Source organism: Trachemys scripta, chromosome 5 (assembly GCF_013100865.1).
Source record: "Trachemys scripta elegans isolate TJP31775 chromosome 5, CAS_Tse_1.0, whole genome shotgun sequence".
Lineage (NCBI taxonomy): Eukaryota > Metazoa > Chordata > Testudines > Emydidae > Trachemys > Trachemys scripta.
Window position 1 is genome coordinate 23,138,421 of NC_048302.1, and position 17,363 is coordinate 23,155,783.

General features: G+C 42.6%; 1 protein-coding gene across 1 annotated transcript in view; it reads right to left on the minus strand.

Annotated features, from left to right (window-relative positions):
• PKD2 (polycystin 2, transient receptor potential cation channel) overlaps positions 1 to 17,108 on the minus strand; it is a 42,403-nt gene extending 25,295 nt beyond the window's left edge. Inside the window, exons 1-3 of the mRNA XM_034771237.1 lie at positions 16,634 to 17,108; positions 7,496 to 7,606; positions 1,027 to 1,160 (exon numbers count right to left, since the gene is read on the minus strand). Of these exons, the coding sequence (XP_034627128.1) occupies positions 1,027 to 1,160; positions 7,496 to 7,606; positions 16,634 to 17,075 (687 nt within the window). The 5' untranslated portion in view covers positions 17,076 to 17,108. The remainder of the gene's footprint in view (positions 1 to 1,026; positions 1,161 to 7,495; positions 7,607 to 16,633) is intronic.
• Positions 17,109 to 17,363: the final 255 nt, after the last annotated feature.

The window sequence follows — 17,363 nt, forward strand, 5'->3', positions numbered from 1 at the left end:
AACCTCAGAGTTACGAACATTGTGGGAACGGAGGTTGTTCGTAACTCTGAACAAAACATTATGGTTGTTCTTTCAAAAGTTTACAACGGAACATTGACTTAATACAGCTTTAAAACATTATTATGCAGAAGAAAAATGCTTTTAACATCTTAATTTAAATGAAACAAGCACAGAAACAATTTCCTTATCCTGTCAAATCTTTTTTTAAACTTTCTCTTTTTTAGTAGTTTACATTTAACACAGTACTGTACTGTATTTGTTTTTTTCTCTTTTTTTGTCTCTGCTGCTGCCTGATTGTGTACTTCTGGTTCCGAATGAGGTGTGTGGTTGACCGGTCAGTTCATAACTCTGAGGTTCTATTGGACCAATGAAATCAACAGGACTCCTAATAACAACACTTGATGTAACACACATCAGCAACTCTACAGGTGTGTCATGTCTTAGGTCAGTAATGTCCAGACCTGATAAGTAACTGTATTAGTATATCAGAACCAAATATATTCTCTATCGGGACCTGAACTAAGATTTAAATCCAGGTTCTAGAAGTGAATCTAGCAAGTGTTCATCTATTGTGACATCTAGATTCCTAAATTCAACACTTGTAATGGATTGCATTTAGTAACTGTGGCCTTGTTTACACTACAAAGATTTGCTGGTGTAGTATACCAACAAACCCTCCTAGTGTAGATGCAGCTTATAGTGACAAAAGAGTGTTTTTACTCATATAGCTTATTCCAGTTTGCTGAACAAAATAAGCTTCAGTAGCAAAGCACTTAATTGCACTCTGTGTATACTGTGTCTACACTAGAGCTTTTGCCAGAATAAAAATGTAGTTACAAACAAAAAAAAATATTACATCCCCAGGCAACATTGCTGTACAGTACTGGCAAAAGTGTAGACCAGACCTAAGAGCATTTGTTGATTACGATGGCGCATTTAAGAGATATTTACAGATTAAAGGTGAGAGTCCAGAGGGGGAAAAATAATGAATTTATAGTGACAAGAAGATAATTTTTTTCCCTTCACCTTCCAGAAGTCCTCCATGGTGGATAAGGTTTTGAAATTGGTTTTCTCCATTTTCGATAAAGGCGTTTCCAGGAAGAGCTGTGACATTACCCTAGTGTAATAGTACATACTGGAACTCACCATCCCATAAGTCACTGCAGGAGACATTTTTTGGTAGGGAGGAGAAAAAGAGGAAACCACGTTTAAAACGCTTATTTCAAAAACATCCAAATGTTTTAACATTTCTAAATAGGAGAAAACATAAGGCAAGCTTTTCCCTATCACCAAGCCCCCAGTAATCACCATTAATCACTCCAACGTGATTTTATGCTATGTTTACGCAGCAATTAAAAACCCGTGGCTGGCTGTGCCAGCTGAATTGGGCTCATGGGGCTAGGGCTAAGGGGCGATTTAACTGAGGTGTAGACATTGGGGCTCAGGCTGGAGCCCCGACTCTAGGACCCTGAGAGGTGGGAGAATCCCAGAGCTCGGGCTGCAATCCAAGCCAGGTAGCACGGGCCAGTTGCAGGTGGCTAACTGCAGTGTAGACCTACCCTTAGTGTAAAAGGAATACAGAATAGACACGTCAATCAGCTTTAAAATACTCAATGTTAAAACTCCACTTTCTTGAGTTAGCTTATTATTTATAATTACAAGTATTTATTATTAAACTTCTAAAATAATAATTGGTAAGGAAAGGGATATGTGCAGTAACTTTAAAAGATCTTTTAATTAGAAAACCCTGAATACGGATTTAGTTTTTGCTTCTATTGGACCAAGTCCTTGGCTGAGAACCATATAGCACAAGTTATAGTGGGATGGAAAGATGACTTTGGTTTCTTTGATCCTTGGGTCATGGAATGCAGGACCAATCCCTAGTCAAAAGTTAGAGCAGCCCACCGCAGGGATGGAAGTGGCACAGGATTCTCTAAATCAGGCCTACACCACTAGAATAATCTCCTTTGAACCAGGCTAATCCTTCAAATGCTGGATGTGCTAGCTCAGTCAGATTCTGCTACTAGCATAGCACAGAACAGCTGAAAGACTGCCAAATTTCTAAAGCAATTGCAGGAGTTGTGTTCCATCACCTTCGAAGATTTGACGTTTCCCTGTAGTAAGGCTGTGCAGTGGCTCCTGCCCATTGCATTTCTCCCATCGCAGAGTGATGCCAATGTGATCCCTAGTCAGTTTTATCCTCTACTTCTACAAGCCCTACTGGAGTTGCTCAGTGTAGTAGTAGCAGCAGATGCAGTGTTCTCTAACACTGCAGACTAGTCACAGAGGAGGCAATGGTCACTGGCTGCTCGTAGACATACTGCTTCCTCTATGCACCATTAGGAACGGACATTGAAAATGACCAAATTCCTGATTCAACAATGTATTTAAGCATTTAAGTAATCCCAACCCTATGCAGCAAAGCACTTGAGCACATGCTTACTCATGCAGTTATATGCTTTGCTGCATAGGGATAGGATTACTCATACACAAAGTTAAGCACACTTAAATGCACCGCTGCATCAGGGCCTAAGAGTGCATCTGTTGCTTCTCCTCACTCCTTTAAAATAGGGCCACGTGCACAAGCAGCAGCATAGGTGCCATTCTGGAGGGATGAGGCAGGTGGAAGGGTGAGGCAAGGAAGGCCCAAAACCCCCAGAAAAGCTCAAATGAGGAGAAGACAGAGGAAAGGAACAGGATATCTAATAGCAGGGCATATCAGGAAAGGTAAGATTTGGCCCCTCGCTTATAGTACAATAGCATCTTTCCAGTTGGAGTGAACAGGGCACAGCCACCAGAAAAGACTGACACAACAGAGAATTAGGCCCCCAACTTAAAGACTGCATCAACACTACATCTATAAACATAAGCCCATTGGGAGATCCAGTTATAGCATAGTTAAAGTTAATGGGTGGACAGTACCTAACCCGGTTACAGGGACACTTAAAATCCTGGAAAGTCCAATACCACAGCCCATTTTGAGGGATGGAATTAGGTCCAGGCTTTATACCAATTTTTAACCTTGTTGTGGTGACAGAGTCCTTTGACTACTATACAGTATAAACAGAGTTGAGAAAAGTTAAACTCCCCTATAAATAAGACTATTTATTTTCTTTAAATAAAGAACAAGAACTATTTCTTCAAGCTTTTCTTCTATGTTGTATGGTGAGTGTATGAATTGCTAATGCAGGACACTGACCTTCAGTCAAATTATTAATTTAAAAATACTAGTACATATGAAATTCTCTCTCTTTCTGTTCTTGTACTGAAAAATGACCATCCAAATTATGCCAAACAATAACTGCAGGACATACTGAATGAACTGTGAAAACTCAAGAGCAAACTGCTTGGGGGCAGGGGGGGAGAGGAGACAAATATGTTTAAAATGCCTTTTTAACTGAAACAATGGGCTATACTAATTTTCAAAATACTGTAGTTCCCCTCTCCTCCATTAAAAAAACAATTTGAAAGGAAAATTGTGCATGAAACATTTGTAGTTAAATGGTCTGCAGGCAAAAATATTTTATGTGAGTTTGCATCAAGTTATTCAGCTGATGGATCTGTTAACATTTATATCTTCTAGCAGTGCTAAAATTCTACAGGGAAATAAACTGTAGATCTACATCAAGGCCGTGTATACCCTGGCTTCTCTTTTTTTTTATTTTATTTTATTAAATCTCTCACTGTTGCATTTCCATTGGTGCTAGTATTGAAAGTCCACTGGGGTTTTTACCACTGTATCATCTAGACTAGTTCTGAGTAGGGTTAGATGACACAGTGATACAAATGCTGGTACCACGTTTACACTACTTCACCTGACATGCTAATGGTATGGTACTACTGGTACTAAAAATTTAAGGAAAATACCAGAGTAGATAAAGAAGTCATACTTGGTCTCAAAGCTACAACTTTATATTTTAGTTTAAAATTTTCATTGGCATTTTATTTGAGGCACTGAAAACATTAAATTGTGGATTTATTGCCAGTGCTAAAAATAAAGAGCATAAAAAATATGCCAGCTTTCCAGAATTATATTAACCGGCAGCAAGTAATTGTTTTGCTGGCAAGTAAAAGATTTGTTTTATCACCACCACCATGAGGAAAGTCGGTGAATAGATTTTAGGTTTAGACTGGCAAATTTTCATGATTGTTTTGCAAGGCTGAAGTCTGGAGCAGAACAAGGACCCCCCCGTTTCCCTGCATTATGTTTGACCCACTAGACCATATAAAAAAACAAGTATCTGTTTTAGCCATTGCTCATGCTATATTTGAATGAGCTACTTTGTGTGTAACAGTATTAGAAATGAAACTCTAAAAAGATTATTTTTGGAGAGATTTTATTTAAAAAAAAATTATATTCAGAACCTCTAATAATTCCAAGCACTATGTAATACCATACTTATATTATTTCCCACAACCTTGGTCAGCTGCCTAAAATCCTTTAAAAAGTTATTTTGCCTCAATAACTAAGAGGAATCTGTACTTGAGTTTATTCTACAAACTAGATCATGGTGTATTAATAAAAACCTAAAATACTTTTGTTAAAAGTTAAAAAAAAAAATCTTTAACATTTTCAGTGTTTAGATAAAGGAATGTTTTTACTTCTGATGCTTCCATTGTAAAAGCACAATATGCTAACAGCACAAACTCTAATGTAGAAGACCTCCCAGTATGTATTCTGAATATGGTTCTAGGGTTCTAAAATATCCTACATTGCACACACAAAAAGTACTCATTAATCTTCCCCGCAAGGGATAACCACTAAAATGAACTAAGATTCTCTCTGTGTGGGTGTGATATATTATGTGTAGTGTTGTTATAGCCATGTGTGATGAAGAGGGAATTTCTCATAGCACTTTGGATGCTGCATGTTTAACCAGGTGGTGGGGAAAGGGTGATTACTATTTGTAGAGATCCCAGCGTCACTGTCGCCTAGCTGCCTGCCCGTTCCCCCCTCCCCCCCCCAAGAACCCAGAAGACAGTGCATGGACATCTGGGTGTCTAGCAAATAATGAACCTGGAAGCCAGCCAGTTCGGACCAGCTGGAGAACAAAGAGTCAAGGTGGATGGTCAGGTGACGATGTCTGCCTGGTAAGAGGAACAAAGGACTGAAGAAGAGCAGGTTGGGTTAGTTAAATGTGGTCTGCTGGAAGTAGGGGCACTTGTGGACTGGGGGCTGGAAGAGGGCCCTGGGCTCTAGTCAGACTCAGTTGGACTTGGATGCAACTTTTCCACTCTCCGTGCTAACTGAAGAACTGCTTATGCGGTATTCCAGAAATTTAACAAATCCTTCCGTTTTACAGTGCTGTCTGAGAGTCACTCTAGACTAAAGAGGTCGGGATTGCATTTCTCCCTTTGGTTGTGCAAGTCTGCCCCAGGGTCCAGTTCAAGTGGATCCACTGAGGGGAGCTCTCAGAGTGAGGCAGGCATGCTGAACGCTCAGAAGTGCGGTCCTAGAAGGCACTGAAGCCAAGGGGCTTACCCCAGTGAGAGGGTGTAACCCAAAGGGGGGTTAACACTCTAACGGGGCCCTCCCTGAGACTGATACAGAGCCATGCGAAAGCACCGGACCTGTGGTAACTGACACACCATGTTGGTTCCAGGCAAGAGAGACAATGTGGGTGAGGTAACATCGTTTACTGCAACAACTTCTGTTGGTGAGAGAGAAATTTTCAAGTTTACACAGAGCTGAAGAGGACCTGAAGAGCAGCTTTTTGTAAGCTCAAAAGCTTGTCTCTCTCACTAACAGAAGTTGGCTCAATAAAAGATATTACCTCACCCACCTTATCCATCGTGTATTAGAAATTCCAATATCTGCCTCTTTGGATTTCTTTACCTTTACTTTTATGTAAAAGTAAAAGGTAAACTTCCCTATAAATAAGACTGATATCTGAGCATCTACTCACTATCTTGTGCCAATGTTTAGTACCACATACTTTACCCAAGATTTACGTCTGTGTATTAGCATGCATGAGGCTGCAAGCCTGTTTAGGACACTCAATATTATGTGCACATGGAGAGAGAGTCAAAAAATGTTAAAGAGGCTACCACCGCCAGTCTTTCAACCACTACAGGAACTTTTACGCTTAAGGATATCTGGTGTTGTCTTAATTGATAAAAATCAGACCTTTTCAGACACTTTCTAAATTTTAATTTTTGACTGTGATCAATAGCTCATGCCTTTCACTATTCGATGGCGTCAGATACAGAGGATTTGTGCAATGCACCAGCTTTTAAACAGTCCCTTGGAGGAACTCCCTCAGCATGCCAGAACCTGAAAGGGGCCCCAATTCTTCCACAAGGGTAGGCCACATGGCCTCAATGCCTTTAGGACTGAGGGAAGGTTAACACTTAAAACACTGCATGGGCACAGCTGTACTGATGCAGCTGTGCCGCTGTAGCACTTTAATGAAGACCCTGTAGGAAGGAGTAGAGCGTTCACCCATCAGCACAGTTAATCCACCTCTACAAGACGTGGTAGCTATGTCGGTGGAGGAAGCTCTCCCGCGACACTGGCACTTTAGGTTGGTATAACGACATCACTCAGGGGTGTGGATTTTTCAGACCCCTGAGTGATGTAGTTATACCAAAGTAATTATGTAGTGTAGACCTGCCCTGAGCCTCCAGAATTCCTATTTCAGACCATGAGACAGACCCCTCTTCACAGACTTTTTGCCCTCTTCAGGGATCAATACTCCTCAGCAAGTATTTTCAGGGACACCAGAGTAGGGTTTATCAGTCAACTGAAATTCACCAGTGGAAAATCCTTTGTTAGCACAGAGAGGCAATGGTTAAGACATAATCCATACTGGCCAAACCAGGGTTCCTGTGAACCATGCTATTGTCTGCTTCTATCCCTGTCTCAATCCCAGAGAGCTGGTCTCTCTCTCCCAAAGGCCTGCTCCTACCCTAACCTCCTGTCATCTTTTGCTCCATTGTCTTCCTCCTGCAGACGCAGGCTGAGTTCACATGTTCTGCCCAACAGAGTTTCCTGTAGATAGGTGGCAACTGTTCAGTCCTTGAGGTTCCCATTGTCTTTCTGGATCCTCCATTGATATGGGTCAGTTTCAGCCAGTCCTTTAAGGATGCATTCATGACAGCCCAGTTACATGACCTAACGCCCCATGTCTCCTGTTCTGTCTCAAGAGAAGCTTTTTAACCCTTACATTCCATGTAGCAATACAAAACAGAGGCACACACAGGAATCATAACTATTACCAAAGTTCCCACTTTTTAAAAGGAAGGTATTATTATTCTCTTTTGAAGGTGGGAAAATTGAGGCAAATGGTTTGAAATTATTTTTTCTAAGCTCACACAAGAAGCCAATGGCAGAATTAGAAACAGAATCCAAGTATCCTAAATACCAGCCTCGTGGCCTAATCACTAGACAACACTCCTACAATCCTGGGGTAAAAACCCTCACTGTTCACTCGTGGGTCACACAGAACAGACAATTAGTATAGAAATTTGAAAATTAATGGAAAATGGTACTTACAGACACACAAGACCACAAGGAAAATCACATATGTGATCAGTTCTCGTAAAACACTTTTCAGGTATCTCTCTCTGCTAGTGTTTTCTTCCATCAATCTTGTACCCCACAGACCTTTAAAAAGAAATATTTACATAAATGCACATAAGGCATCACATATTAGCCACATTACCGATATAATTGAGGCAAAGTGTGCATAAGTTTTGTCGTGACACAAACCATGACACAATTATTGCTGCATATTCTTCTATAAGACTTTAAACTGGAGAAATGTGGGCTTGGCAGATACATAAGTGGATACATAACTGGTTAAACAACAGCAAATAAAGAGTAACTATTAATGTCAGATTGGAAGGAGGTCTCAAGTGGGGTTCCACAGGGATCTGTTTTTCTGGACCCAGTTAATTTAACATCTTTATTAATTACCTGGATATTAGAATACTGATCAAATGTGCAGATAACACAAAGCTAGGGGGGTTGCAAACACTTTTGAAGGATATAACTCAAATTCAAAGGGATCTTGATAAATTGGAGAACTGGGCTATAGACAACAAAATAAAATTAAACAAAGACAAATGTAAGATGCTACACTTAGGGAAGAAAAGTCAAATGCACAAGTAGAAATTGGATAACTGGCTTGGCAGCAGCACTGCTGAGAAGGATCTGGGAGTTGTGGTGGATCACAAACTCAACATGAGTCAACAATGCAATGCTGTTGCAAAAAAAAAAAAAATGCAAATTCAGTTTTGGGCTGCATTAACAGAGGTATAGCATGCAAGTCATGGGAGGCGATAGTACCACTCTACTTGGCACTGATCAGGCCTCAGCTAGCATACTGTGTCCAATTTTGGTCACTGCTGTATAGAAAGGATGTAGAGAAACTGGTAAGGGGGTATGTGAAGGAAAAAGTTTGGGGACCACTGCAGTAGAGGCTTTAATAAGGCTTTCTATATTTCTTATTTTTCAGTGCAAGAAGGAACTATAGTTAGGACATCTATTAATGTTTTAAACACTGTTGTTCCACTTTTCCAGAGCCAAAAATCTTCCCCATATCTACAGTTTCCATGGGAATCTGGGCATTTGTACTACCTGAAGAATCTAGGTCCAATATTGGGTTTATGACACTAGCTTGCTTAAGAAGCTTTAGCATTCAATGCAAGAGCCCCTAACTGAGGGCTAGTCTACTTGGCAGCACTTTAACGTGGCTTGTGTAGTCACGGCAGAAAAGCCACCTCCATGAGGGGCGTAGCTCCCAGCGCTGGTGCACTGTCTACACTGGCGCTTCACAGTGCTGAAATTTGCTGCGTTTGGGGGGGTGTTTTTTCCACACCCCGAGTGAGAAAGTTATACTGGCAATTTACAGCGCTGCATACAAGCCCTCAGCCTTGCTATACTCTCCCGAAGGGGAACAGAAAACAAAGGAAATTAAAAAAAAAAAGTGTCACCAAAAGGTCAATTGTTAAATGTTATCAGGACAGAATTCGTTAGCAATCATCATATTAACAACAGGAAAGTAATAAGGAACAGAGAGAAGCTTGGAACAGCTGTTGATGTTCAATTCAGCATTGCTACCTCCAGCCAACTGTTGTTTAACCGAAAAGCAAGCCAATATGACCTAAGTTTAAAGGAGGACAGAGAGAAAAAGATGGGGGGAAAAAACAACCCAATTTGTTCCTGCAAAGCCAAACAGTCATCATTCTCAGTTTTCAGGTATTTTAAGTAACCAGCCTTAATAATTCCCTTTAGCTCACTAGTGGATGGAAATAAAATTATCTGAAAATCTCTGAGAAAAAAGTTTTATATTCGAGATATCACAGTAATTTGGAGTCAAATTTAACAGCAACCATGGAAAATTAAAACAAAGGTAAACTGGATTATGAAGCAAAAATTTAATCCCAGCTGTTGCAAAGAGTAAAATCTGAATGATCCAGCTGTTGAAAGGGAGCTTCACCCAGCGAAGAGAAAGATGATAAAAGCTACAATCTTCCATCTGCATGCAATGTTAAGGTTCATTCCACAAGCATTAGCAGAGCAAATATTTTTAGAAACCATTAAAGCACACCAATTCAAGACATTACCTAGCCACAAAGCCAAATAGGAAAAGACATTTCAGCACAGTGAGTAATAACTTTAGCATAAGCTTTCCTCTCAGTTTTCAGTCTTTAACAACCCTTCATTAATATACATTAATAAAAAGGTGGAATTAGTTCTACCACAAGAAAACTAGGTTTTTGGTTTTGTTTTTTACTTTGTTCTTCAAAGCCAAAGCTGAAAAATTTACAGATAAGTGCTGCTGCAGTTTACCATATAAAACGCCCAAGAATGCCAAGTACTAGTTGTCAGTACATTAGTCACCAATAAGAAATGTAGCAAGCAAAATATTTGCTAACTGAAATTCTGTCATATTAGAGAAATATTGTAAATCAGCACGGAGCGGAAAATTACAGCTTTGAAAAATCCAGCTCATGTAGTAGGCCCATCAATAAAGTAAATCCAGATTCTATTGGCCATTATATTTCTTTTAGTGCCTGAGATTTTAGGACTGATGTCGCCACTTTACCATTTTACTAGTATATTATTCTAGATTATTCTAGAACCTTTTTGTGCTGGCGACCCACTTTGGGCTTACAAAAAAAATGTGACCACCCCCCACCAGAAAAAATTGCACCCCCCTACCTTATGCTCAGGGCTAAAACATGTACATTAATTTTGCAGGGCCCCTGGTGACACAGAGCCCCAGACAATTGCCCTGCTGCCTACCCCCTAACGCTGGCCCGGCTTGCGACCCCCCTAAACTTGTCCCACGACCACCCCCAGGTTTAGAAACATTATTCTAGATAATCAAGAACACTGCAGGTTCAGGGAGTCATTTTAATGTAAAGATTTGACTGGAATCATCTCTGGACCATCAAAATTATCTCAATTCTAGCTATAATTTACCATTTTCAGCATCCCATTACTGACATATAAAGTCATTCATGAACTTTTGATCCATGCTGAAATGAGCTACCATTCACTTCATCAAATTTTTATCAAATCCATAAACTAACACTTCTCCTTCATTTGCCTGCAAGGCATATCCATAGATTACAAGAATTCAGATGAGGTGTCACGTTGTGGTGATTAAAGGGAACTACCAAACAAAGGAAACTTCATCTCATATTAAAAATCTGTGCACAGAATAAATTGAATTTGTTTGAGACACACAGGTTTTGCTGTATTTCCTTTTATTTTTAAATAGCTTGTATATATTTGGATTTATAAACAAAAAGGTACCTCCAAAGCTGTAAGCACCCTTAAGTTGTTTAAAAACACAATTAAAAAACCAAAACAAGCCAAAAGCAAGCTCATAATATATAGCAGCAAACAGTTAAGCTATACAGAAAATCAGAAACATAAAACCTCACCTCCTCCCTAAATTTGCCATCCTCAAGCAACATCTCCTCCTCACAAAGCAAACATAAAAGAGGAATCTTATACATGTCCTGAAGTTCACATTGCTTAGTGAAGCATCAACTTCATGACTACTATGACCCAATAAGTGCCAAATGTAGCAGCCTTCTTGTTTAAAAACAACAATTAAGAATATTAAATTCAAATAAGAAAAACATTAAAGGAAAACTCTAGGTAGATGAATTTAGTATTCATGAAAGCGACAGAAAAACAGCAATGACTGAAGCAAGGCCTAGCACAGAAGAGGAAGATTGTGATCTTCCTTACCTGGCTCTACAAATATACCTCAGTCCTAACCAGCAAAATATCTCCTTACTCAATATTGGCCCTCTCTGTAACAGACAACTGCAGTCATGCAAAGATCATGTGACGGGTTGTAATACAAAGAGCAGGATAAATTCAAAGTACTTTGTTTTGACCCAACTTGGAATTTAGAATGCAAGTCACCAGAGATGAAAAGCTACTGCACTTACCCCCTCTGCCAATATATTGGTATACCAATAATTTCTACCTATATTTCCAAGTGCACTGGCATACTCTGTGTATGCCTCTATGAATAATTTGTCTAAACAAATCCTGTTTAACTAACATAAAATTACTTAAGATAGTTCAACTCTAAGCTGACTGTGAAGAATTACAAAGGGATATCACTAAATTGGGTGAGTGGGCAATAAAAAGGAAGATGAAATTCAATGCTAATAAGTAATGCACATTGGAAAAAATAATCCCAATCATACATACAATGATGGAGTCTAAATTAGCTGTTACCACTCAAGAAAGAGATCTTGGGAGTCACTGTAGATAGTTCTCTGAAAACATCTGCTCCATGTGCAGTGGCAGCCAAGAAAGCTAACAGAATGTTGGGAACCATAAGAAAAGGGATAGACAATAAGACAGAAAATGTGATGACATTATATAAATCCAGGACACACCCACATCTCGAATATTCGATGCAGTTGTGGTCGCCCCATCTCAAAAGAGAGATATTAGAATTGAAAAGGGCAACAAAAATGATTAGGGGTATGGAACAGCTTCCATACAAGGAGTGATAAAGAAGTGATTAAACTGGGACTTTTCAGCTTAGAAAAGAGACAACTAAGGGGCAATATGATAAAATTATGAATGGTGTGGAGACAGTGAATAGGGAAGTGTTATTTACCCCTTCACATAACACAAGAGCAAGGGGTCACCTGTTGAAATTAACAGGCAACAGGTTTAAAACAAACATAAGAAAGTACTTCTTTACAAATGCACAATCAACCTATGGTACTTGTTGCCAGGGGATGTTGTGAAGGTCAAAAGGCTGGGTTCAAAAAGGAACTGGATAACTTTATGGAGGATATGTCTATCAGTGGCTATTAGCCAATATGGTCAGAAACACAATCCCATGCTCCAGTTGTTCCTAAACCTCCAACTGCCAGAAGTGGGGCTGGACCACAGAGGATGGATCACTTGATAATTGCCATGTTATTTCTTCCCGCTGACGCATCTAGCCCTAGCCAGTCATAGACAGGATATTGGGCTAGACCAGCGGTTCTCAAACTGTCGGTCCCCCAAAGTGTGTTGCGACCCGGTTTAAATGGGGTCACCAGGGCTGGCTGCAGACTTGCTGGGGGCCAAAGCCTGAGCTCAGGCTTCCGCTTCAGCCCTGGGCAGCGGGGCTCAGGCTACAGGCCCCCCGCTTGGGACTGAAGCCTTTGGGTTTCAGCTTTGCCCCCCTACTCACCTCGCCGCCCAGGGCTCGGGTTCCGGCTGCCCCAGGGTGGCAGGGCTCAGGCTTCTGTCCCCACTCTGGGGTCATGTAGTAATTTTTTTTTTTTTGTCAGAAAGGGGTCGGGGTGCAATGAAGTTTGAGAACCCCTGGGCTAGACAGATCATTGGTTTGAGGCAGCATGGCCATTATGTTCTTAACCCATTATGACTACTTATCACTAGGGCCCTACCAAATTCATGGTCCATTTTGATCAATTTCATGATCATAGGTTTTAAAAATAGTAAATTTCATGATTTCAGCTTTTTAAATCTGAAATTTCACGGTGTTGTAATTGTAGGGGTCCTGACCCAAAAAGGAGTTGTGTGTGTGTGTGTGTGGGGGGTGTCGCAAGGTTATTGTGTGGGGGGGGTTGCGCTACTGCTACCCTTCCTTCTGCGCTGTTGCTGGCAGCAGCACTGACTTCAGAGCTGAGCAGCTGGAGAGCAGCGGCTGCTGGCTGGGATCCCAGCTCTGAAGGCAGAGCCGCTGCCAGCAGCAGCACAGAAGTAAGGACGGCATGGTATGGTATTACCACCTTTACTTCTGCACAGCTGCCTGCAGAGCAGGGCCCTCAGTCAGCAGCCACCACTCTCCAGTCACCCAGCTCTGAAGGCAGCAGCACAGAAATAAGGATGGCATGGTATTGCCACCCTTACTTCCACACTGCTGCTGGCGGGGCGCAGCCTTCAGAGCTGGGCACCCAGCCAACAGCTACCACCCTCCAGCCACCCAGCTCTGAAGTCAGCACAGAAGTAAGGGTGGCAATACCGTGACCCTCCTGCAACCCCCTTTTGGGTCAGGACCCCCAGTTTGAGAAACGCTGGTCTCCCACCATGAAATCTGTATACTATAGGGTAAAAGCACACAAAATACCAGATTTCACAGGGTAGCGGGAGGACACCAGATTTAACAGTCCATGACGTGTTTTTTATGGCCATGAATTTGGTAGGCCCCTACTTATTACCTTCTGTGTTTCCGGTTACCAGTTTATTTACTCTAACAATGCATCAGATACTGCAGAGAATCTTCTTAATCTAATGCTCTGGTTTGCATGTACCAACGCTTAAAACACACTGCTAATGCTTTTGCACCATAACTGACTTCATATTTAAACATACAAAATATTTGAATACAAGATAAGTACTACATTTTCCATTCTTCAGTGACATCCCCGTTCTCCATTAAACTTCAAAAATAAGTGTGTGTTTTTCCAATTCTAGATTGAATAGTTCCTTAAGTTATGCTGCAGTGAATTTCACCGGGCCTTGATATAAAGGTGTTCAGTTTATCTGTAGTAAGCATCCTTCAAGCTGTACCTTAACATTTCAGACTTGGTCAAACAAAACCATTTTACTTCCAAAAGGGACATGTACATTTAAGTAAAACACTATCCATATATGTGGAATGCCCCAAGCAGCTAGAGGACATATTGAGCACACTAGCAATTTAAAATTTTACCTTTTATTTTCTTATCTTGCAATACCATAAAATGTAGGCCCACCAGTTTCCACAAAGCATGCACTTTACTCGTGACATCACATCCAATGGCATAAAGAGAATTAAATCAGTCACCAGAAGACAGCATGCAAGAGGATCAGGTGATTCAAGGTGGGCCTGCACCACAAAAAAAAAAGGTAAATTTTAAATGACTGAGGTGCACCACCTTCCAATTGCTTATTTTGCCTGAGAAAATTGTGTTAGACTGATCTCCCTGACAGTCTGGCTGACAGAATCATATCTTGCAGTCTCTTCTCCTGACAACTTCTTTCTCTCAGACGATGTTAATTTCACTTCAGGCCCAGCTCCGTGTGGTACAAGTCAGTGGAAGAACTTGTCCAAAAAAATATTCCCACTTGTCCTAAAACCAGTTCAACTGTAGTACAGTAGGATCATTGAGTATTTTAAAAAACAGATTTCCTGAGGGCATACACTGACAAAGTTTGAACTGTCCAGCAAGCAATGTCTTCCTTTCCCAGCGTGGAGTGGTCAATCATTAAAAAATTGTATTAAGGTAACTGGATAGTTCAGAGGACTAGCAGAGGAATAAAATGTCTTTTTCAGCTAGTCGGGGACAAAAGCTGGATCTATACTAAAAGATGAACTGCTGCTGAAAGTGGTTTTTTGTACAGTCAATCATTTTTCATCAACAGGTTCCACAAACCAGTATTGAAAACTGTTCTAATGCTAGCATTGATCATACCAGTGTAGTCTTGACTGTTTTCAATACTGTTTCACATACCACAATTGATCTAACAGTATTAAATTAGATAACACAACACTGTGATTATCACAAAGTCATGGTCAGTATTGTGCCATCTAATTCAAGTGCTTGCAGTCATGTTCAGACAATTTTTTAAATGTAGCCAAACATGGCGAAGTATATCGGAACGGGAGTATGGGAAACTTATTACAGTTGCCTAGGCTGTACCTGTTTCTTGGTTTAAAAAAAAAGGACTTCACTTTCCACATCTATCAAGCCAGCTCCTTTTCCAAGCACTAGCTATGCACACACAGATAACAGGAACAATGTTAAAGGCTTTAAACCCATCAGACAACAATAATTATTTTTATATACAGTAATCAAGCACTACTGTCCACAATCTCACACCACAAAACAGGAACTTATTTCATTGTGCAACCTTTCACAAAAATTCATGCAGAGTGTGCATGCTGCATAACTGAAACAGTGCATTTTTGACTTTCACATCCAAATAAATAATAAAAAAAAATACAGTGCATTTATTTTGACATGAGATGGCTCAATTCACAGAATATTTTTACATCAAACAATTTTTTGGGATGTCATTGATAAATGGACAAGCAACTGTCCGATTTGCAAACCTCAGGCCTGAAACTGAATACAGTTTGGTAGATTTGTTCACTTCTTGTCAGCTAATATTTGCCAGTTTGCACCAGTTCAGATTATCCATCTAGCTGCAAACTTTATGGAAAAAGTGGTTCACTCCATTCACCATTCACTTTTACAGTTACAAAGATTTTCTTTGAAATGAAGAAAAATCCTGTCTAAAATACCAAAGCCTTTTAATTTTTACGAATATTGACGTTATGCAACTGTAAAAAAACAAGAAAAACAAAAACAGTGTGGGGCATTTGCCCATGCCTTCTCCCCCACAAAACTGGACCCCAGTGAGCATCTCTGCAATGCCAATTTTTTTTTAGCAATAGGACTACAGTGGGCCACTGAGACTACTGTAACAAATAGATGATGTATATAAGCCAACTGTGTATCAACAGCGCCTTTTTACTTTGGCAGCTAATGACAACACTTGGCAGCTAGGCAGCACTTCAAAGGACTGTACAAAAAGGTAATTAATCCCAACACCACCTCTGTCTGGTAAGTACCCATCAATCTGATTATATAGATGGGGAGCCTGAGGCAGAGAGAGGAAACAACTTGGCCCAAGGTCACTCAGAGATTTGGTGTCAGGGTAGAGGGCCCTGTGCCTCCAGAAAAGGTCACATATACAATTGCAAATTCTGGGTGCAGCCTGACCTATCTTTCCTTAGTGTGATCTCTGCCCTACAAAGCATCCCCTGCAACTGACAACTTGGGAGAAGCAGCACAGGCAAGAAAGGCAAAGAGCTAGAGCAGTTTAAAATAAGGGGCTGAGGTTGTGAACAGGAGTATGAGTGTGTGTGTGTGTGGGGAGCGAGGTCAACATGGGAGTGAAAGGAGGAAAAGAGGGACGAGCTTGAGTTCTACAGAGCGTGGGGGAATGGAGTACAAGGTTCCAAATGGCCAGCACAAGGGGCAAGGACTCGAAGCAGAGGGGTGACCAGGTGGGAGGGCTTAAGGGACTGAATGTAAGGAAGCTGGGGGGGGGTCTCAGCCCCTGGGGCAGGAGGGGGGGCCAGGGGGGGGGGGGGGCAGGACCTGGGGGGGGAGGGGGACGTAGAGCGGGGCTGGCTCCTACCTCGCAAGCGGCGCGCCAGCCTCTTGGCCCAGGCGGTGCGATAGGACGGAGGGGCCCCGTCCGGGGGCAGGTGTGGGGTCAGCGGGTCCCCCCCAGCGGGGCTGGGACACGGAGCCGCCCCCACGCCGCGTTCCCCCCGCCGGCGCCGCCGCCGGCCGCTGTCAGACTCCCCGGCCGGACCCCGGGCGCTGCTGGCGCCGGGGGAGGAGCCGGCCCCGCGGCTGCCCCACTCCACGTCCATCTCCATCTGCAGCACCGGCCCCGCCGCCGCCTCCTCCGGCTCGAAGCCCGGGTTGTCCCGGCTCCAGGCCTGCCGCGAGCAGGAGGAAGGCGGCGGCGAGTAGGGCCCGCCCGCGGGCTCCTGGATCCGCCCCAGCTCCAGCGGCCCCCCGCCGCCGCCCGGGGAGGAGAGCGCGGCCCTGGCGCCCCCGGCCCCCGCCATCAGCCCGCTGCAGCCGCCCAGACTCCGCAGCCGCGGGCGGGACCGCGCGGGGAGCTGCTGCCGCCCCGGGACCCCCCCAGAGCTCCGCCCCCGGGCCCGGACCGCCCCGTCCGGCCCCCAGAGCCTCCCGCCCCCCTTCCTTCCCGGCCCAGGGTGAGCGTGGGGGAGAGAAACGTCCCTCCCGCCTCAAACCCAGTCGGCACAGACCCGCGCCCCCACTGCTGCCCATCCACCGCCTCCTCCCTTTCCCCAGCCCTGCCCCATTCCTGCCCCCCACGCCCCGCTCCC